The 22,403-nt window shown below is 41.3% G+C and overlaps 1 protein-coding gene across 1 annotated transcript; it reads left to right on the plus strand.

Annotated features, from left to right (window-relative positions):
• Nucleotides 1-251: 251 nt before the first annotated feature.
• Nucleotides 252-20,974, plus strand: LOC119723529 (multidrug resistance-associated protein 4-like). Its single transcript, XM_038194233.1, has 27 exons — nt 252-486; nt 1,283-1,393; nt 4,171-4,291; nt 5,184-5,399; nt 6,156-6,245; nt 6,581-6,744; nt 6,913-7,038; nt 7,605-7,854; nt 8,056-8,403; nt 8,643-8,732; nt 8,849-9,040; nt 9,951-10,132; nt 10,586-10,682; nt 11,418-11,606; nt 11,939-12,076; nt 12,890-12,976; nt 13,770-13,974; nt 14,686-14,765; nt 15,628-15,778; nt 16,741-16,971; nt 17,127-17,233; nt 17,622-17,813; nt 18,113-18,268; nt 18,647-18,736; nt 19,090-19,262; nt 19,402-19,507; nt 19,833-20,974. Exons 1-27 carry the CDS (start codon nt 317-319, stop codon nt 20,025-20,027), a joined length of 4,257 nt encoding a protein of 1,418 aa, XP_038050161.1. The 5' UTR covers nt 252-316; the 3' UTR covers nt 20,028-20,974.
• The last annotated feature ends 1,429 nt before the right edge of the window (nt 20,975-22,403 follow it).

The raw sequence follows: 22,403 nt of genomic DNA on the forward strand, positions 1-22,403 counted from the left end.
TACGTCACATCTGCTTTGTATAAGGCCTATTATGTTGGGCTGAATGAACGCGTTTGTTTGCACCATGATGACACCAAACACAATAGTAAAATGCACTCATACAGATCATATTCATGGAAACCGAATGACGAAACTTCCAGTGAACTTCAGTACATGCGATATCCAACCGCGCTGACCATTAGGCAAACAATGGCCAAAGAAGTGGATTTCGCATGCTTCAGTGTTCATGTGACCTCGAACGCGTAGTAAAGAGGGGCTTGGGTGCCAGTGCCAACCACACTGGACAGGTGAGGCACAGCTTTACTCGCACTTGGACATGGCGGCAGAAACGATCAACAGCCATCCGACAGCTTCAGGCAAAAACCAGCCCGGTGATGCTCGGGATACTAGGAGGTTTGACAGAGGGCATCCGAGGGTGCCATGCGAAGACAGCAGAGAACCACACCCACTAAAGAAGGCCGGCCTATTCTCGAAGTTATTCTTCATGTAAGATAAGTTTTTAGCAGCTTCCTTCCTTTGAGCAGATATTGATATGGTTATCAGCAGTTGGGTATCGAGAGGAGATCGAGCAAGGGGGAAAATGACGACATTTGCCCACTTTTTTCTCATGAAAAAGATAGACAGCTCGTGTGGAAACAAACAGAAATTGCGACAGTAGCTCGCTAGTTGCAACCGCTTAAAGTAAAACCTGATCCTGCTTATAACAATTTCTATGTTCTCAAAAACCTGCCATCTTAAAAAAAATGTCACTCCTGGACGAAAAACCTAGATACTCTGCTGATACACAGCCGAGGGTTTTGAATGTATTTCTGCCAGCTGGAAGCAATGAAAACTGAAGGCAACGTACACTGTAAAATGTTGGGCAAATAATGCGTTGGGCAAAATATAAACAAGGCAATATGTATAGGCAATTTTGCCCAATAGTTGGACGTGTGAACTATTCGCCCACCGTTGGTCGAATAGTTAACCCATTTTGCCCAACTTTTTTACAGTGTAAATATCTGAGGGGAGGAGGAGCAATCTGCAGGTTCTTGCATTTTCCGCCGGATCACGATTCTCAATCGTCTCTTGCTTCAGAAAAGAAAGTTTCCCTGATTCAACGTGTACATCTACCCATACAGTCTGTCGCCCATGGTGTAAGAACAAACCGCAATTCACTCTTCTCGTAACTTTACTTTACGTCGAACAAGCATTACCAACCGCCATTCTTACAATGTTAGGACAAGTTATCAACCATTCCGCTACTTTACAACGAACAATAAATATATGTTTTGTCTCTTAGTTGGATGTTTGGATTCTTCCGCCGAGGCTACAAGAGACCTCTCGTCGAAGCAGACTTGTATGACGTTCTTCCTGAGGACTCCGCTGGTGTTTTGGTTGGTAAACTCGAGAGGCAAGTAGCGTAACTGCAAGTTGCACCTTATCTTAAAATTAAGTCTATTTTTACCAATAACCTAATCAAAGATCTGCAAGTATACACCTAAAAGCAAACTTTAAGCTTCAACTTTAATTTAAGCAACTGCAAAAAAAAAGAAGACTCATACAGAAGTAGGGCTACAACAGCCGGGGCGGTTCCAGAAATCGGAAAAAAGAAGGGGGTTGATGTTTTAGGAAGACTTCGATATGGATTAGCACATGTCACTGTAAAGTTGGATGAATTTTGTTCAACTTTTACTAATGTCAGAGGATAGCCTATCAATCAAGAAACTCGTTGTTGGCACTTCTATAACCTTGCCCAATAATATCATACAGGATACCATAATTAACTTCCAATTCGGCACCCATTTCAATAACATTTAAAAATGTCCCAGAACTACGCAAAAAAAAATATTTTATACCTTTTGTCATTATAGCACACACACATTAAGTATTTGGCGTTGTTTCAGTCAGTACCGTAATCGGTCCCACGAAGTAAGTACTGTCAGTACATGAAAAACATAAATCAATTTTAAAACATATCCGTTCAAAATTTCACGTTAGTTATCACCTCTTTCATTCTTCAATTACGTGCGTGTTACTTTAGTAAGCAGTGTAAGTATATTTTACTATTGTGCACACACAAATAGTAGAGTTGAAAGAGAAATAAGGATCACGTTGTATCTTTCGTTTGTGAGAATATACCACCGATTTGAAGGGGCACAACCGTAGTTTTGGAGTGCAGGTCAGTAAATACAATCGAGTAAAGAAGTTTGCTTCGCTCTCAGTACGCCTATGTACGTAATGCAAAAAAATAACCATGATATATTTACTTTAATCAATCATCCCTACGTTGCCAACGTTTAACTGTGTGGAAATAAATATGCATTTCAGGCGCAAGTCATGCTCCACTCTTGCACATTCTCAGAATAAAATGTAAGAATGTGACGTAGATGTGAACGGTCTCCCCCAACTTAATAGTCTTGAGAAGGGTACATTTTGTACACTTTTAGTTAATATAGTGTGCCTGATTGTAAGATTTTATCAGCACTCCCCATTGAAAATATGGCACGAGCCTAGTGTCCGGAGAAAATAACCGGTTTACATTTTCAGCACGCCTCCCTCAAAAAATGTCTGGATCCACCCTGCTAGTCCCCCCAAAATATTGGCTCTGGAACCGCGCCTGAAGTGGAGTAGAAAGTAGAGTGCAACTGTATACATAATTCGACCTTTTCCAACGATCGATCAGCTCTATTATGAAAGCAAACTCTTAGGCCGTGAAGTTTGCAGTATGCCATTAAAATGCCATACTTCATCCAAACCCCTCCTCTCAAGTCGAATAAAGCAAATAGCATTGTGCTGGGTTCAAGGCCGCACAACCTCGCTTTGTACGTGCTTGCACGTCCACTATGAATTAGAGATAACCATAATACAATCTCATCTGTTCAGGTGATATTCGAGGGCAAGGACTTTGCATAGCTTGGAAAGGCATTGACCAAGCTTTTGTGTAGTCACTGTTGGAATGGGTGCTGCAAAACGTATATGGGGCCTCCTTTCCTAATCCGCCACTGGCTCGGCGCTGAATCTAGATACATGTGATGTCAAACCTTTTGGTGCACTTCCACAGCAGCTGTATTCCTAAAGAAACCTGTCTGGACGTGTAAAAACTTGGACGTTCTTTTGACAAGTTTAAAAATCAAATAAAGAAAATGGAAGTCTGGAACTGCTTCCAAGGAAGCTGGAGTTTATTTCTATCAAAATTCAGATGTTAAAATAACTGCTTCAAATCATTTGATGCTCCACGGGTGGCGCATACGAATGTATTCTAGTTATAGCTCTAGTTGTTTAGTTGTTTTGTGGTATAATGCCTTCATTATTGTGGTGGTCGTATTATAGTCTATACGTTATGATTAAAATAACCCTTTACTCGGATTGATTTAACTTAAAGAGAGTTTCACACACAGCTCAGTATTGAAACAATTCGTCAGCAACACCACGAAGTAGCACTCCACGTGTTCAACCTAATTTTTTCGGTTTTCATTTCTTTACATTTTTAAACATTATTCATCACGGCCTACCATTGCAAGAAGTTTCAAAGCTTCAAGAGCTTTACGTAATTATTCATGGCAACTTTTGCGAAAAAGTTACAAGTTTTGTTTTCACGAAGTAGTACTCAAGTTCCATTTACCATTGTAATGCATGGCGCGCACTGTGCTCAAAATGCGAGCAAAAACATGTTCACGAAGTATCTCTCCTTGTTTGAGCGCGCGCGCTGACCTCCATTTCCACGAAGTAGCACTCACGTGGTGTTGTAATACATGCGTACTACTTGGTTTCGCGAACTAGCACTCGATCACCTTTTTTTCCTTATTTTTTGTTGAGTTAATATACAAACTGGTCAAAAACAGCAAATGTATTAAATTAAATACATCAAGTGTCCACAACGGGAAACCCAAGTGTAAATACTCTGCAGTTTGAAGGAAAGTGTTGTTCTCGAAAGCGTTTACCTTTAGATGCCGTTTTCTCCTATTGCTAGTTTTTACTTGTATGTAAGTGCGTGCTACTTACTGGTGTCACCGACGAATTGGTTCAACTCTTCTTATTAAAAACAAAACCAGTTTCTCGTAGATAGGAGTTTTCATACAGCCTCCCTCCACACAATGAGGGAAATATCATATATAGGCGTTACAAATTTACATGACTCGAATGGTTATCTTCTCACGAAAATACTCGTGGTTAATATTCCTCATTCAGGGAGTGGAATAAAGAAATAGAGAAAAGTAAAGCAACTGGAAGGCTTCCGTCTCTTCGATGGGCGCTACTAAGAGCCTTCGGTCGGAAGATAATGATCTTCGGCATTCCTGTTTTCCTGGAGGTAACTGTTAGGGCAAACATATCGTTACTGTTTGCGGAAACACCTTGCAATAAGATGTAATACACAATGTCGTGGAGGCTATTAGTTTTTTTCCAAATGTTCCAGTAGTGTGCTTTAAATTAGTGTTCTTGGAAAATACTCAAAAGAGATCATAATAATGAGTTTCCAAAAGGTTGCAGACCAGTAAATAGGCCCACAGTTGCCTATACGCCGAACAAATTACCACTGTGCAGTGTGCATGTCCACAGTTTTTTGAATGGAAAGCTTTGAAATAGGATCAGTCAAGCTTTAAAGGTACATGTATAGGATCGTTAGCTTTTCGTACATTTGATTTCCTTGAATCTACAAAAAAAATGTGTGGCACATAGCTATAACCTTTTGAGGTTTCAGCTAAGTAGATACTATACACATTTTGAAAAACAGAGAAAGAGTATGCACATTAATTGTTAAAGGTCTCTTACCTATAGATTCCGTTGCTAAGGCACGTAAAAAGTGTACCGCGGGCACTCTTTTCTACAGGGTGTTTGAGATCAACATATCTTCGACCGAAGTAAGGGTTTCGCAGTAAATCAGTATCGTAGTACTTCTCCAAATGCAAATGATCCTGCGTACTCTTACTTAAATTAATGTATGCCATGATCACCTACAGGTAGGAGTTGTGAGTAGTTTTTCCCGATTTTTTGTTTTGAGGTGGGGGTATTAATCATTGATGTGTAATGAAAGAAAGCATACCGCCTTTTGACTCGAGCCCCCAAAGATATTCCATGTATACTGTTCCCCTTGCCACTTCGCTAAGTTGACACGGATTATCTAAACGTTTAATCAAGTGGCAATTTGGATATTTCGAACCATTCCAACTGTCTCAGCTCCTATGGATACATTATTGATATAGGAGGTCATCTTGAAGATGGCCCAGCCGCTGATGCTGACTCGTCTGGTTCTGTATTTCTCCACGGACACCGTGTCGACCACGGAAGCCTATTTGCAAGCGGCTGGCATCTCCCTTGCCGCCCTCCTCATCCTTTCGATCCACCACTATAGCTTCTTTGTCTTAAGCAGCATGGGCATGAGGATCAGAATTGCCTGCTCCGGTCTCATCTTCAGAAAGGTAACGCGTCGTTCCAAGTCGAATCGTCACACGTTCCAGGGTCAATATCACAGCTTTTTGGTTTTCATATTCGCTAATATTGTTTAGTCATATGAGAAAACTACAGAAACCACAATGTAATGTTTTGGGTCGACTAGTGTTTTAGTCACGGGTCGTTGAATGTTTGAAGTTGCAATTCGGGCGATTGACAATACAGGACGCCACCAAGAGTTTGCCATTGGATAGTCCATTTTTCAAGTTACGGTCGACAAAACAAGGCCCACAGTGTCAGTTAACAACTTGAGCTCAATTATGTTATAGATAAGGGTATAGCGTTCTGCCGCCTTACAAAAACACCATATTAATAAAAAGATGAGAAAAGGGCAAACATATACTCCAATCATACGCTTACGAAACTACTGACCGGAAACACTAACAATTTTAAATGTCCTGCGCTGCGAATTTGTCGATCATCTCCCACAATGCACTGGGACAAATGAACTCTTGGTGGCGCACTGCATTGTGAATCGCCCGAATCGTAGATGTTCTCAGAGGGCAAGCTTGGTGTCCTCCTTCTATCACCTCTAACTCCCTGACTGACTCACTCCCCACCATGCTTCACTAGCTCAACGTGATTTCAGAATGAGTTACTTTCAGCATATGATATTATTGACTCGAGAACACCAACTTATTTAACAACGTAACGTTCTCTGTTTCGGCTGTATTTCATGATATAGTGTTATACCTCTAGCTATTATATATATTTTTGTTTTTTAGGCGTTACGGCTCAGCAACCTTGCTTTGGCAGAAACAACAATTGGTCAGGTGGTAAACATCTTATCAAATGACGTCAACAGATTCGATGTTGTAGGTATATCGGGAATAATAATTCGGGTGTTGGGAGCAGCCCCATCACACAAACAACGAAGACAAAACCAAAGGGTGATAAGCACAGCCCCAAAACCTAATTAAATAAACTACTCAGAAGTATTAAATACAGGTTCTGTCTGGGCTGGTAACCTTTAAGAATTTTCGTTGATGAGTAGATGTACACGGTTTTAGCAGCTGTCATTCTATAACAGTGGCTTTTAGATATTTTAAGGCAAATTGCGATCCAACCCCACTCCCTCCCCTATAGTATGAAATACGATTTCGTTTCAGTTATGATGCTTAATGATCGTAAGTGCATCGCTTTTTAATAGGTCTTCGACTTCATACATTACCTTTGGACAGCCCCCGTCCAGTTGGTTGTATTGGCAGTCTTAACGTGGAGAGAGATTGGTGTTTCTTGTGTGGCAGGTCTCTCAATTTTGATCTTGATGGCGCCCCTTCAGAGTTACGCGGGAAAATTGTTTTCAAAATTCAGGTAAGGCCCGATACTTTTCTCTGAAAGAGGAGATCAGTTGTTTCTATGTTAAATTATTAAGGTATACCCTTTTTGGAACCTCTTCGAAAGTATACATTTTTTTGTCAACAAAGGGTCAAATTAATTGATGGTAAATATGTATTGTTCACTCGTTTTTTCCCTTTTCAGAGCAAAAACGGCATTGCTGTCGGATGCACGGATCCACATCATGAATGAAGTGATATCTGGGATGCACGTTATCAAGATCTACGCGTGGGAACATTCATTTGGAAAACTTGTCTCTGAAAGGCGGAGGTATAGATTGACTGTCATAATTCCACAGACATGAGACGTATATGACGTCACTTTATCTTTACACGTGCGCTTACCTATCCGAGCAATGGGAATGGCATCCCGTCCTCTCTACGTCCTATGCGAAAGGACACGTGAAAACAAGGCGTGGCGTCATTACGTCTCTCAGCTTTCGAACACGATGCGTTAGATTCCTTCCTTAATACTTGTTCAGGCTCGCAAGCTAACAACGACCTACGGATCTGGTACTGTAGAATGTTTCTTCGTGATACTAAAGTTTTCGCATGGAATGATTTTTCAAATTCTAAGGAGCAACACTCAACCACCTGAAAATCCCGCAAGAAAATTTTAGGAGTAACAAATCAGGCAACTGATCTGGTATAGCACATGCATGCCCTATAACTAAGATTTCAAAAAGTAATACCTTTATAAGTGTGACCATTTAAAACGAGCTAGATGTCTCGTTACTTGTGGCTTAAAACTCTCCTAATGGCGACCAAAACTTTTGGCCGTAGTTTGACGGTAGAGACTCTAATTCGCCCGTTGATTGATTTCGCTCTTGTTTTCAGCAAGGAGATACGCAAGATACTGCAGAGTGGATACCTACGCGCCTTCATCCTAGCCTTCCTCTTCGTCGGTCCTCTGTTGACGACATTCGTGACGTTCGTGGTCTACGCCTCCCTGGGCAACCCCATCACACCGACTAAAGTCTACCCGGTCCTCTCTCTGTTCTTCGGCGCAAGACTCGGCCTGACAAGGTTCTTCCCGAACGCGGTATTGGCGAGTTCGGAAGCACTCGTTTCCGTTCGTAGAATTCAGGTAAGCTTCGGAGGTAGAGCTTTATCTCCAAATAGATAATCACAGCACTCAAAGCCCCACGTTGCCACTGGAGTCAACCGCCGAAACATCAGAGTCCTGTAGTCCGCGTTTAAAAGTACAGCATGCATGTCAAAAGATTCAAACAGAAATAAACCATGCTTCCTGTTAGGTTAATGATGATATTTTTCTTATGTTACCCAGAAATTCTTACTGATGGAAGATATTGAAAGACACGTTGGCGGGCCTACAGAGGGCGCCTGTGACAATGATGTCATGGAAGACCCCGCCATTCCTTTGGCCGCGAACGGCATCTTTTCCTCGAGCAAAGGTCAAATTGAAAACTCCTCGCGAGATGGGACAGACATCTTGGAACGCCCGGAGAAAGCGCCAAAAAGCAGAGCTTGCCTGATTGAGGCCGAGAGCGATTATGAGCTATCGGGGTTCGTGGGACCCGCTGGGTACCAGGAAGAAGAAACTTATACATCTAATAACGACGTGGATGATGGAACAAGAATTGTAGCGAAGAATATTTACGGATCCTGGAACAAGGTATTGTTTTCCATGAGACTAAGCAGTACCTTACGATCTCCTCATTTATAGGCCTACGAAGGATAACTAACTCGTTCCTAACTGTACAAATTGTGCACTATCATGTGCATTAATTAATGTATTTATTTACTATACGTATGGCACTCCCCGGTGTATCAACGCTTTTACATCCACAAAAATACTATGGTTTAAAGTTATCTGACATCTGAAACGTCATTATTTGCATCATTGAACAACAGGATGTCAGTGAATCAGTGCTGCAAGACATCAGTTTCCGTGTTGAGGCAGGGCAGCTGCTTGCGGTCATCGGGCCCGTTGGGTGTGGTAAGGTGAGTACAACAGATGATTCCATTCCATTGTGATGTCCATCCCAGGTATGAATTCAAAACTGTCCACGCAATAGAATTAAGTTTCACATCATTATTGGCATTTTATCACCTTTCAGTCGTCCCTTCTGATGGCCCTGCTGGGTGAGCTGCCTACCGTATCAGGAGTCAACGTCTTGAGTGGTCGGGTTGGCTATACGGCGCAGCAGCCCTGGATTCAGTCTGGCTCGTTAAGGGAAAACATTCTCTTTGGGCATCCTTATTCGCCGGCAAAGTACCAGCACGTCATCCAACAGTGTGCGCTTAACAGAGTAAGTCTGTTAGGGAGTTAAATATCAGTAGAAATCTATGTTTGTAGTCTATAAGCCTCGTCACTGAGAGGAAACAGTTGTTCATTGATGATTTTTTATTTATTTTTTTACTGCAATTGACTGTTGGAAAGGGAAAATACATTTAAAATTCGTTGCACAGGCAGACAAGGCGTACAAGCTGTTGAAAAATGTTCAGGCCTGTTTTTGTACCCAAGATGGTATTTCTATTTTTAGATGTAATATGATGTATGGATTCTTCCTCTTACCTTAAATGAGGAATGGGGACATAGCAAAGTTCTGGTATATAAAAGGGAGCAGGTCAGTAAAAAGGCCCGAAATTGCCTGTACGCCGGCCAAATCGCAATTTGCATGCCCTGAAATTCTCCGGTGTAAGCCGAAGAGCATTATGTGGGCCATGACCTGGATTGTTTGTAAAATAAGAAGGGTGAAAGCCGTGCACAGGACTGCCGTGAAATTCAGACGACTCAGAAATTTGGCCCTACAATTGCTCTATTTTGCAATGGAGCGCAGGCATCATTGTTCAAAATGGCGATGGGCAAGACTACTTTTAGGGGTGCTAATTATCATTGGATGGATTTTTTCCCAAAAGTCATTAGTTAACCCCAACAAAATTGAACAGAAAATGACATATGATGAAATGATGAAACACGCTTTAAATTTATGTGTGGCTCAAACACGTTCGAGAGTTGTGAGTCGAGTTTTCTCCTGAATTTCGGAAGTGGGTGTATATTTATTGCCGGTGTCTATGGCAGTTTATTTAATTACTGGTTTGCAACCTTCAGCAAACTTTCGCCATGTTTAAAGATGCCTGTAAATAACGTGTTTTTTCTAAGCCAAATTTAAAATCTTTTCACGTTGATGTGTGAAACTGGCAAACTTGTATTGACAGGATATTGAGCTACTACCAGACGGCGATCAGACGCTGGTCGGTGAGCGTGGCGTGACCCTTAGCGGAGGTCAGAGGGCAAGGGTCAGCTTGGCCAGGGCCGTGTATAGTGACGCTGATGTATATCTACTGGATGATCCTCTGAGTGCTGTAGATCCTGCAGTTGGTCGACACCTCTTTCAAAAGTAAAAACAGAAATGCAGCTTGGCTTAGTTTGCCTCGCTGGCATCCTCAAACGATTCAGTTTATCTCTTCACTTCTTTTCCCTAATTCCTGTCTTTAATGTTGATAGTACAGGTTTCCATTTGTACAGTTCGAATGGAGTACGTGTCTGGGATGGGTGAAAGTCTTAAAATTGTCATTTTTATGACGCTTTTCCATCAATGTCTTCGTGCCTTGTTAATATTCATTTTGTTCCACTCGTTGGCATTTGTGATAACATCACTTTTCTTTGTAACGCAGCAAATAAAGACACAAATTGTTGCGTTCAAATTAAACTCAATTTGCATTCGCCGTTAAAAATCTTCAGTGTTTTAGAATAGTCCTGGTGTCAACATAGTACAGTTCGTTTGATCCATGATTAATATTATCACATTCCAATAAAACACACAATTTTGAAAGAGTTTTTTTTTAATAAGGTGCATTCTACAACAAATGAAGGACAAAGCTAGGATTCTCGTCACCCATCAGCTTCAGTTCCTACACAAGGCTGACAAGATTCTCATCCTTAAACAGGTACCCGGGCAAATGAAACGTTAAAACCTTTTTTTTTTCTTGGTCTAAATATTTTTTCATCTCTGCAACAGAGCCCCCAAAAACCAATTATTTTAAGTTACTCGAGAATTTTCGCCCATACATGGTTATATATTTAGAGTATACACACTGCTGGGCCGGCATTGTCAGCGTTAAGGCTAGGCCTATTGTTTATAAGTTGAAAATGGTTCTCAAAATCAGTCTAAGACGACAGGCAGAGCATAATTCTGTCTGAAATGTTGAGTTCCATCGGTTCTCTTTCTAGATCGTGTACGAAGGTGCGTGGGTTAGAACCGGGCCAAGAACATGGTGATTGTGCTCTTGGGCAAGACACTTAACTTCAATTGCCTCTCTCCATCCACGAGTATAAATGGGTACCTGTGAGGGTCGATGACTGATTGAGCGCTGATATCGGCTGCCGCGTGGTCCAATGGCCTGATGAACGGGGTATTAATAATTGTAAAGCGCTTTGAGATTGCTGATACGATGGAAAGCGCCATAGCACAATTACTATTAATTGTTATTAGAGGGATCGGCTGCAACTCGGTTTCAGTGCAAATGAACGCTTTATCATTGCCATTCACCATGCAAAACTTCGAATCCTGAGATTGGCGAAGCTCATTACTAATAATGCACTAATAAAGAATGGATTATCAAAGGTATTATTATTTAGGAGAGAGAGCAATATAGCTGGACATGTTGTCTGTTGTTTGCCAGGGCAAAGCAGCTGGCTACGGGACCTACCAGGAGCTGCAGGAAGATGGCGTGGACTTCGCTGCTCTCTTGAAGAAACAGTCTGAAGACAGTGACTACGATGGAGCAAATGAGCAGGATGTAAATCCAGAGGCGCTTGAAGACAAGATGTCCATCAGCGCAGATGTTTCGTTTTGCCCAGACCAAAACGAGGTGCGGTTCTCGGGTATAGATAAACAATCTGAGAACTTGACAGTATTAATTTATTTCAACCTAGTGCAGTGATGAATTGTGTGAGCTTTGTATGTAAACTTTGTACGGCTAGCTTGCAGATGACACGTTGTACCAATTTGTCTGGTTCTGAAATAAAAAAAAAAAAACGTTAATTGTAAGAGTTTGTTCTCACGACCTTATCGCAACGAGCTCTTTTACAACCAACGTGTCACTTTTTCAAAGAAGAGATCGATATTCCCGTGAAATCGTTCGCACACCCCATTCGTAAATTGATACATCAGTTAAACAATGTATTGTCTTTTCTGGGATAGGTAGACACACCTGTTGATATTGTCAAAGAGGAGATTGCGGTCGGTATCGTGGAATGGATGGTATACATCCGGTACTTCAGGGCCGTTGGTGGATTCTTGATTCTGCTTTTCTGGGTCATTGTCATAGTCGGAGCACAGGTAGGATTATTATTTGCTCTAAGAAGCATACTACTCTAATCATATTATAACCAAAGCATTCCTCACTGCGGCCGTTGCAGGATTTTTCCAAGGAGACAGTCTGAATGATGTTAAAGTCAAGTAAGTTTGAAGACGGATGCGCAGTGGCGCAACCAAGCGGGGCACGTGCTCACCACAACAATCCAGTGCCCCCAGGTGCCCCCACCAAAAACTAAGAAATTTGCTTCTTGCCAAGGAATTCTTTTTCTGTAAAGAATGTTTATTATAGTTAAGTGTTACTGGGTTCTTTTACGTGAATTGCATTACACAACACACGGGACCTCCGGCTTTACGTCCCATCCGAAGGACAAAGCAATAATGGTCAAGTGCCTTGCTTAAGGGCACAAGTTTCCGTGCCCGGGCTCGAACCCACGCCATGGTTGCCTCTGAAACACTAGAGCATGAGCAGGTGCTCTTAACTGCTAGGCCATGACACTCCGCCCTTGGTGGCCGCTTATAAAATGCTGGTGCCCCTTTGCCCCAACCCACGCTGGAAAAATCCTGGCTACGCCACTGCAGATGTGCATTAAATGTTGAAGTCTAGGATCTTTCGAGGAGGTGGCTGAGGTATGTAAAGTCAACAAACAGTTAATTGTTACTCTAAGCTGTTGACTAATTATTTCAATATTGCAAGACACTTTCGATGACAGGACATTTGGATGTTTCTATTATTAATGTCCCAAATAATATTAAGCTGAGAGAAATATGATGGCTTGCTTTTTCCCAATAATACTAAAAGCCGTTTTGAAAGAGTAAAACAAATAAATTGTCCAGGCACTTCTATCTTACACGGATCTCTGGCTGGCCATGTGGGCGAACGAGGAAGAGAAGGATTTAGCAGTCAGGAATCTTACGATTCAGGTTGGTTATGATTGAGATCAAATTTAAATCATAAACAACAAAAAGTGTAAATGTAATTCATCGCTTCTTGAACTTCATCGCTTCTTGAACCATCAAACTTACTCAATTGTATCCATTGTATTTGATTCCTTGTTCAATAATTATGTAAGATTGCGTTTACCTTGTTCACATTGTTTGGTTGAAGTGTTAATTATGAGTATTAAGTTGTTCCAGTTGGAGAGTATATGAACTGTCCTGGTTGGTTTTGTTACGGTTGTTCACGTCTTTTAAACTTAGAACCAATTTTTCAATCTTATTGTCCCCAACCAATCCTAACTCCTTGCACACACGCAATACGCCCGAAAATTGCTATCTCAAGCTATAAATAAATCTTCTACGCATGTGCAGATCTTTCCCATTACAGTCACTTCATAACAAGGCCTACAATCCTCACTCCAGTTCCTCAACTTGATCATCAATCCACAAATTGATCCTCAACTTGATCATTTCTTAACTTGATCCTCAACTTGATCCTCAACCTGATCTTCGACTTGATCCTCAACCCTCCTCACAGCTCCTCAAGTTGATCCTCCAACAAGGCCTGATTTAAGCCTCGCCTACTACTCTGAAACCTGAAACCTGTTGGTAATGGAGTTCCCGAAATCTCAGGAATTCTTTTCAGGAATCTCGAGGGTGTTAGGTAACAAAAGTCTAGAGTGTGTTCAGGGCGTAGACATGCGTATCGGCCATCTTGGAGGACATCTTTTTTATATTATTTCACTTGCGATTGTTGTGTATTCCATACACTTTGCAGGATTATCAAAACGCTACCGAGTATGAACACCGGTCCTATTACATCAGGATCTACGCCATTTTGTGTGGAGCCACCACAGTCGCCATTTTCCTACGTAGCTTTCTGTTCTTCCATTTGTTGATTACCGCCTCCAAGGTTCTTCACAACCAAATGTTTTCCGCCATCATCAGAGCACCCATACAGTTCTTCGAGACGAATCCAGTTGGTGAGACACAGTCAGTCTATTTCAAAGTACCTAATAAGTTTAAATTGTTGCACTTTTAGCAATAGATGTAACAGGCCTATTATAAGTCCAACATTTGCAGAATGTTTCACATTATAATATTGGCCGATTACGAAAATTGCCTTAGAGGATAACCACACAAAATTAGGCAACTATCTATTTTTATTTTTTTTTTTGCTGGTCCCAGAGGGTGTCCTCTTTTTTTTTACCTGATTGACTCATTGTAACATGTGAGCCGGGCAGTGCAATCGTATAGGATTACCCCGTATAAATGTCAATGAATTATGAATGGTCTAAATCCGTCCATTATGTAGACCAATCATGTAAAGACTTACAGTGAATAGCCATACTCAATCTGTTGTTTATGCAGTGTGGGACTAGCTGTACTATAGGTTTGCAATATTTAATCAGTGTGACTGTAATTTTACACATGAAAAAGCTGTCACAATGCTATAGCCAATACTTTTAGGTATCTCATGACGTGTTGGTTTGATCATACTGTAGAAACAATCTTGCGGTTTTTGGTAGATCCCTATAGGACTATAATTACCCATTGAGTTGCGCACCTAATACGTCTGTCGGACTGCTGCGCATGCCACGATCCCAACCTTCAAAGAATGATCAGATTGTGTGTTTTTCAACAGAGTACCAATTTGCAAAGACGTCATGCTTGTATTATTTTGTCGGTCGCAGGTCGGATTCTGAATCGCTTTGCCAAGGATATCGGCAATATGGATGATCTATTACCTGCTGTCTTCACCTTCTTTTTCCAGGTAAAGAAACTATAGGACAGCCTTTAAAACACATTTTTGATTACACAATTTTTGTGTCGCCTAAACAAAGTTTTGGGGACATTTACCAGTCCTAAAAAAGTATGTATCTTCGTATCTCTGTTTCTCCTTGTCTCCGTATCACCGTATGTTAAAGTTTAGGTTAAGTTTTTTGAAAATTATGTACAACTTGTACATGCTTTCATGGATTTTGCTGAAACTTGGATGCAGTGACGATCCTTGGGTGGAAATACACATTTCCTTATCGGGTTACTGAGGTCAAAGTTCATGGAGGGGTCATTAGAGGTCATTGTTCAAATATGCTTCAAATGTTTCGTTGTCCACATAATTTGACGGGTTTTTAAAATGTAAGTTGGATGGAGTGATCCTTGAAGGGGGGTTTCATCACTACTCTTCCGAAATTGGAGGTCAAAGGTCATGTACTCATTTGAGGTCGTTGTTTAAAAATGCACAAAATGTTACTTATTTTAAGAACGCAAAACATATAGGGATCGACCGCGGAAAAAGGCGGCACATGCGGTCTGCGAACCACTTGTTTGTTCGCTTTGCAAAAGTCAAATTACATAATTTCAAACATGATGTTATACAAAGTAAAAACGATCAAACAGTGTTATGGATGATGAAGGCTTACAAAACTGATCCATGAGCGAAGAAAAAAAACATATCGACTGATACTTGAATATAATCCCCCTGATACATATTTTTCATACAGTCGAAAATTGTTGGTAGTTCCTGATTGATATTTCTGTATTTTAATCGTATCTAATAACTAGAAATTAACAACCGAAAGTAAGACACACGACAGAGTGCTTATGGTTTATTATTTTTCTTTTCTTTTCTACAGCTCATTATAAACGCCATTTCCGTTGTCATCTTAGTTTCCATCTTCAATCCCTTCTGCCTTGCCTTCACCACGCCGATTTTACTCATATTTGTCGTCGCGAGGCGATTCTACTTAGCGTCTTCACGAGACGTTAAAAGATTAGAGGGGATAGGTAGGTCCATTGTGATACAGTAGAACAAGTTTCATCAGCTCTTAAGTATTCTGTTGATAAAGTTACTCTCTTTTCGCAAACTACTTGCCCGAAACCCTTTTGCTGTACGTCTTTCAGAAAAGTCAAGTGATTACGGGTTTAGCTCAATCACACGTCACCTAGTCTAAAATCAAGTATAATGTTAACATACGGAAGTTAACCTGGATAGAGTTCATCCCTTGTTATCTGTGACTTGACATGTTATTTGACATAATTATGTTCACCTTTGTGATGACTTGACTAAGACGATGCTATTTTTATATACACAGTGTTGTAGTAGTCCAGTACTTTTTTCCGAGTACCGAGTACTGCCGAGCACTTAGGTTACCGAGTACGAGTACGAGCACGAGTACTTGTACTTCCGAGTACAAGAACTGGTCTCCGAGTACGAGTACTTGTACTTCCGAGTTTGAGTGCGAGTACGAGTACTTGTATTCCGAGTACGAGTACTTGTTTTCCGTGTACGAGTACGAGCACCGGTACCTCTATTTCCAAATACGGCCATACGGCAAATGGTTCATTTTGCGTAACTGGCCCAGGCCCAGTCAGACCGATATACAGACCCACTCACAGCTAGCTGCTAAATGTGTTGGTCCGGACGTGGACAGAGGAAATCAGGAAACTGAGCTATACCAATTTTTTTTCGAGTACTGCTATGCGAGTACGAGTACTTTGATGATCGAGTTCATTTTCGTCATGTCAAGTACGAGTACTTTGCTGCCCGAGTACGAGTACCGTCATTTCGAGTACGAGTACTTTCACATTCGAGTACGAAAACGAATACTCTACAGAAAAGGAACTCGAGTTGTACTCGAGTACGAGTACCGAGTACGAGTACTTCTGTTTTTACAATGTGTTTAATGTGATGCCCCATCTTTAGAAAGTGGATGTTGCACAACGATTTTCCTATATCCCATTTCCAGCTCGTAGCCCCATATTCTCTCACCTGTCAGCCACTCTGAGTGGTCTCAGCACGGTCCGAGCCTTCAAGGCCCAGCAGCGATTCACAGCGGACTTTGACAGGTTCCTGGACGGCCACACCAGGGCCTGGTCCCTCTTCCTGGCTTCGTCTCGCTGGATCGGACTACAGCTGGATTTTTTAAGCATCTTTTTCATCTCTGGAGTCAGCTTCTCCAGCATCATGGCTGCCCACCGTAAGTCTGTCAAAGGAAAATGAGGCAATGCAAATTCACAATCTTCATTGCTTTGCTGTTGACCAAACTCTGATTGTAAAATCCCTAGATCTGTTATTGTTTCACTAGATGTCAACAGTCTTCGTAATTATTTGTTTTCGTCTTTTTGTTCTAAGTTCTGAATCTCAACTCTGGCATTGTGGGGCTCTCACTGACCTATTCCATCAGCCTCTTGGGGTCATTCCAGTGGGCAGTTCGACAAAGTGCAGCGATTGAAAACCTGGCAAGTGCTGGTTACTGCAGAAATTGAAATGATTATTTTCCAATGTACAGGCAGTTAAGTCTTTTAGATGAACTGGAATCATGGATCCTGGCAGCTTATGATGTGGAAATTGAGGAAGAATATCGTGCATACATTACAATATAATCACAAGATGGAGAATTTAATTGGAATAACTTTGAGATAATTTTTCAATCAGAGGTCATCGAGAACCATGTATGTGGACATGCTTCTGGAGCATCATTACAAAAGGGGCACCTTCTAAAATAGTTATTGTTGCGATAACGTCAATAACTCAAGGACTGGCAAGCACCTAGGAAACCACCACTCTGGGTGTTGCACACAAATTAAAAAAACCCAGTAGTATCTTTTATCATTAATGTACATTCAGATGACATCAGTGGAGCGTGTGTGCCAGTATATCGATATCAGGCCGGAGGCTCCGCTGGAAACCGATCATAAGCCTCCCCGTGACTGGCCACAAGATGGCGGCATCACGCTACAAGATGCCTCCCTGCGATTCAACGATGACGGGCCACTGATACTGCAGGACATTAACTGCGTCATTAAGCCGAAAGAAAAGGTGTGATCGAATTATTGAAAATCATTCAACCTTTTTTATGCTTCTTTGGCAAGTCATTAGTCAAGCAATTCTACTGGACTTCAGTCTCAACAACCAGGCTACGTCACAAGTGACAGTCAGTTAGTCGGTCAGTCAGTCGGGCACACAGAGGACTAAAGGATGGCCCGCATGAAACCAGCAAATAATGCTGAGACTTATGCATAGCAGCAGCAGCCAAACCCTTCATCAAGCCGGATCAGGGGAAATGTCGAACGAGGCCTTTCTTGTGAATGATCATTTCCAAACATTTTGGCTTTCAGGTGGGCATTGTGGGGAGGACAGGTGCCGGCAAGAGCACCCTGATGACAGTGTTGATGAGACTGGCCGAACCCACAGGTACCATCATGATAGACGGTATCAACACAGCCCTGATAGGACTGCACGACCTCCGCAAGAAAGTCTCATTCATCCCACAGGTATATAGAAAGAAATGTCCCACTGATAAGTCAGAAGATAACACGAATTGCAAGCAAAGCTATATAGCCTGCATCTTCTCAAACTTTTACCAGGAATCTGCACATTGACCACAAAATGATCCAGAGCCTTTTGGACCCGAAAAGTGTAATCTTGAACCTGAAAGTATCATGTCACCTTCGACCCAGATTCCGGCTCATATCTGACCTCGGAAGTTTTAGAATGTGTCCATGAAACTTTATCCTCAAGAACTTGCGAAACAACCTCGTTTATAGCTGTCCATTGTTGACACTACATAGGCCTACATGATTTTCAAACCTGCTTTTTGGTATAGTGTAGTTATCGTAGTAAACTGTCCTTTGATTCCTCACCCCATATAGGACCCAGTTCTGTTCAGCGGAACGCTACGCAGGAACCTGGATCCTTTTAATGAACAATCCGATGCTGATATATGGAGAGCAATTGAAGAGGTATATTAAGTATTCTCAGTACACCATTTTTTTTGTGTTAATTCGTCCATAAAGGCTTGCATAATTGAGTCAACAAAACTTCAAGGCTTCTTCAGACGCCGACAATGAGGTATAATTTTTAATAGGCATTTGATAGCAAAATGTCTAGAACACAGAGAATTCATTTCACCTTTAGAAGGTACATGCTCGGAATCAATTGAGAAATTTGGTCAAAAATTAACGTGTATTTTTGAAACCTTTTGAGGGTATGTCCGATCACAAATACACTGCCCTGTCTGCCCAACACTTACTGTGTGCAGCGTGCCCCTATATTATCACTGGACTCTTTTTCTCTTGGTAACCGAAATGTGAAGGTGGAGTTGAAAAGGGTTGTTGAGAAGCTACCAGACAAGTTGGAGGTAATCTTGACAGAGGGAGGCACCAATTTCAGCGTGGGTCAGAGGCAGCTACTGTGCCTGGCTAGGGCTATCCTACGCAAGAACAAGATCCTCATAGTGGACGAAGCCACAGCCAACGTGGACATCAGGTTAGCATGCAGTTGATTCTATAGAGTCTTTTGAAGACTTGCTGAAGACTTCATTACTAACAGCTAAAGTTTTGTTTGTTTCCTTGCCTGCATGTTGGACGAGACTGATCTCCTTTATTTTGCCTCTGTTGCATCCTAGAACTGACCGTTTGATTCAGGCGACCATCAGACAGCGGTTCAAGCACTGCACAGTCCTGACCATAGCTCACCGTCTCAACACAATCATGGACTCCGACCGAGTCTTGGTAAAATTGAATAATCGGTAGCTAGTTTATCCATACGAATCATTGCAGAGTTTTACTCATTAACTCGGTTACAGTCAAATCACAATTCAAATCGCAAGTTTATTACGGTGCCAGTAACACCGGGAATGTCTTTATCAATACACATGAAAAACCTGTCAAATGACTTGACAACGGTTGGTGACGTTTGATGGGCGTTTTATGATCAATGTTGGCACTTGTCAGGACTTGAAATACGACTCTTTCATATAGTTCATGAATCAAATTTTAGGTATTGTCTCTTTCGATCCTGGTGATGTTAGCAGATTGCTCCTTCTTCTTCATCCAGGTGCTTGACGCAGGGCGGCTTGTCGAGTTTGACGAGCCTTACGTTCTGCTCCAGAAGGAAGACGGCATCTTCAACAAGATGGTGCAAAAGACTGGCAAGGCGGAGATGGCTAACCTTCTGCAGATTGCTGATGATACATACCACAGGAGTGCCAACCACAAACTCAAATCCTTGGATGAACCAATCTGCGTGTGAAATGAACTGCACCCTTTGGGTATACGGACCACATGATGGATCAGTGATATGTTTTGAATAACTGAACACTGTAGTATTGGCGTATATGATTTACGGTGATCGTCGCCATTATGTCCAGGGTGTTGTACTTGATATATTGTTTTTAATGTTAACTTTTTTTTCATTGCAATCATAATTTGCACCGCAGGAAAACTGTTTATGTGTGTGACTTCAGTATAAACGTCAATTATATAATTCGATGAAAATATACGTATAGGGATAGTATCCAGAAGTAAACTAGATGTAGACACTCGCTTCGATACTCGGGTGGGCTCCGCGTCGATCAGATTGCTACCAGGACTAGTAAGCAGCTTACAACAGAGTACCTTTCATTTCATTTTGAAAATAGACGCAGATATATTGGAACTGTTTTATATCCGGATCTTTGTATTATGTGGCAAACGATAATCGTATCAATTATTGTTAAGATATCGATCATGCGGATTGCAGATCGAAAGTTGCTACTTTTGAATTTCTGAGTAATGGGCTTTCTCGGTATTCTCCCTTTATTCAGCCATTCCGAAGGGTTTGGTCGTGTTTGCACTCAGCAAAGGTCTAGCAAAGGTCTTTTAAATGAACTGCACCATTTGGGCCGAAAATACAGCAAACAAACAGACTCATTTCGAAGTACTTGAAAGTTTCCAGTGCGCATTTGCAATCGTTAAGATCGGCGTATTGTCTACTTTTATGCCAGGGACGGATCTGTCAAAGTCAGACTCACTAATTCCATCTATCAAAATCATGGAAATGCTATAATCCGAACTTACATGGGAAGGTTGCCGTTCTCACGCAAGACACAAAAGTTACAGTATAAATGTTTTAAGTCACTGTAAAGCAAAATATATCTGAGAATAGACCACTATCGTGTTGCGGCCATCTTGATTTTTTCCCATTCAAATCAACGTAACCAAAGCCATGCTGGAAAAAAAAAATAGTCTGGCTCCTGCATGTTTGCAAAAAAACATAATAATTCAGTACTGTTACTGGGTACAGGGAACATGACTAAAATGGTGGCAGCATGATAAAGGTCTATACTGCTTAGCTTTCAACATTGCCACTAATCTCTGAAAAGACCATGCCATTCCCATTCTCTAATCCTGACGATCATGTCAGCAGACCACTTCAAAAGGATACTGGAAAATTGTTTCTGGGTGTGACCAGAAATTGATCTGTTGTTTAATTACGAAACGTTTGGACTCTTTGAGTACAATGGGGTGATCTGTGACACAACTAGATTACTGATTATTTACGCAGTTCAAATTGATATACACTTTTTGTTTTATAATTCAGAACATACCTTCCAATTTCAGCAGTAATTGATCTGGTTACAATGATAAAAGGAAATTTACCAATGGAGCAGAGTATATGCCTGGTGTGTTTACATTTTACAAGTCCAGCCCCGCAACAACAGCCCCTTTCTGTCACATTAATCTGTTGCTATTTCTGAGTTTAAAAGCGTTTAAACTTTTAAAATAGTGGCATCTTCGCTCTTCTTTGTCAATCTGTGCTTGCTTATGCGCACGGCACCACGCACAGCGAAATAGTCTACTGACGCGGCAGTATTCACAAAACTCATATTTAAGACAATACATGTAAGGCCTACTTCACTATTAAGTAGGACACTTATGGTAGACATATTCAGGAAATATCCAAGCACTTTATTAATCTCAGCACCCTACTCACGTATTTAAAGCCGCCACTCTTGGTTGTGCCCTATAATCGTTTATTAATTGTGAATGAAGCGGTGTACATTGCACCAAGGTCAAAGTTTTCAAAATGTTAAAGGTGATATACAACATTTGCTTTTGCTGTAATTTTCAGAAATGGACTCACTCGGGGTTAGTATTTTATAGAAAATATCGTTCCACTTATCTGTTAAAAGTTTTGTGTTCATGGATGCCGGCAAAAACAATGCTGTTCTCGTAGTCTGGTTCCCTCACCCTACGCTGCAGACGACACGGGGCAATTTATAGACGTCAAGGAATTGTCAGGTCAGGGAACCAGACTAGCTGGCTTATGCCCATTCACGGGTGCGTTGTCGATTACAAACAAAATGTGGACTAACTAACTTCGATCAATTGGGGGTAGTACTTATAAAAATTAAGCCGCTTTCGTGCAATGATGCTGGGCGAACAATCGCTGGAAAATGATACAAAATTTCACTTTTTCTTGAAAAGGACAGTACACCTGGTGCAATGATTTAACAGAATGCTTTAAACTATTAGTTATTTAAGGTATTTCACAATTATTTGGTAGTTCATTGTTCTCAATGTTTGAACATAGGCCTATTGAATATTACCTTTAATGAATAATGTACATTTACGTCAATGATTAATA

This window comes from Patiria miniata, unplaced genomic scaffold (genome assembly GCF_015706575.1).
Source record: "Patiria miniata isolate m_02_andy unplaced genomic scaffold, ASM1570657v1 HiC_scaffold_17, whole genome shotgun sequence".
In the NCBI taxonomy this organism is placed as follows: Eukaryota; Metazoa; Echinodermata; class Asteroidea; order Valvatida; family Asterinidae; genus Patiria; species Patiria miniata.

What these genes read in the sequence shown, in the direction of transcription:
- LOC119723529 (XM_038194233.1), top strand. Translation starts at nt 317, where the DNA reads ATGGCGGCAGAAACGATCAACAGCCATCCGACAGCTTCAGGCAAAAAC. An exon ending in CCGGTCTCATCTTCAGAAAG is followed by an intron (nt 5,400 to 6,155) that starts GTAACGCGTCGT and finishes TTTGTTTTTTAG; the next exon opens with GCGTTACGGCTCAGCAACCT. An exon ending in ACAGCCAACGTGGACATCAG is followed by an intron (nt 19,263 to 19,401) that starts GTTAGCATGCAG and finishes GTTGCATCCTAG; the next exon opens with AACTGACCGTTTGATTCAGG.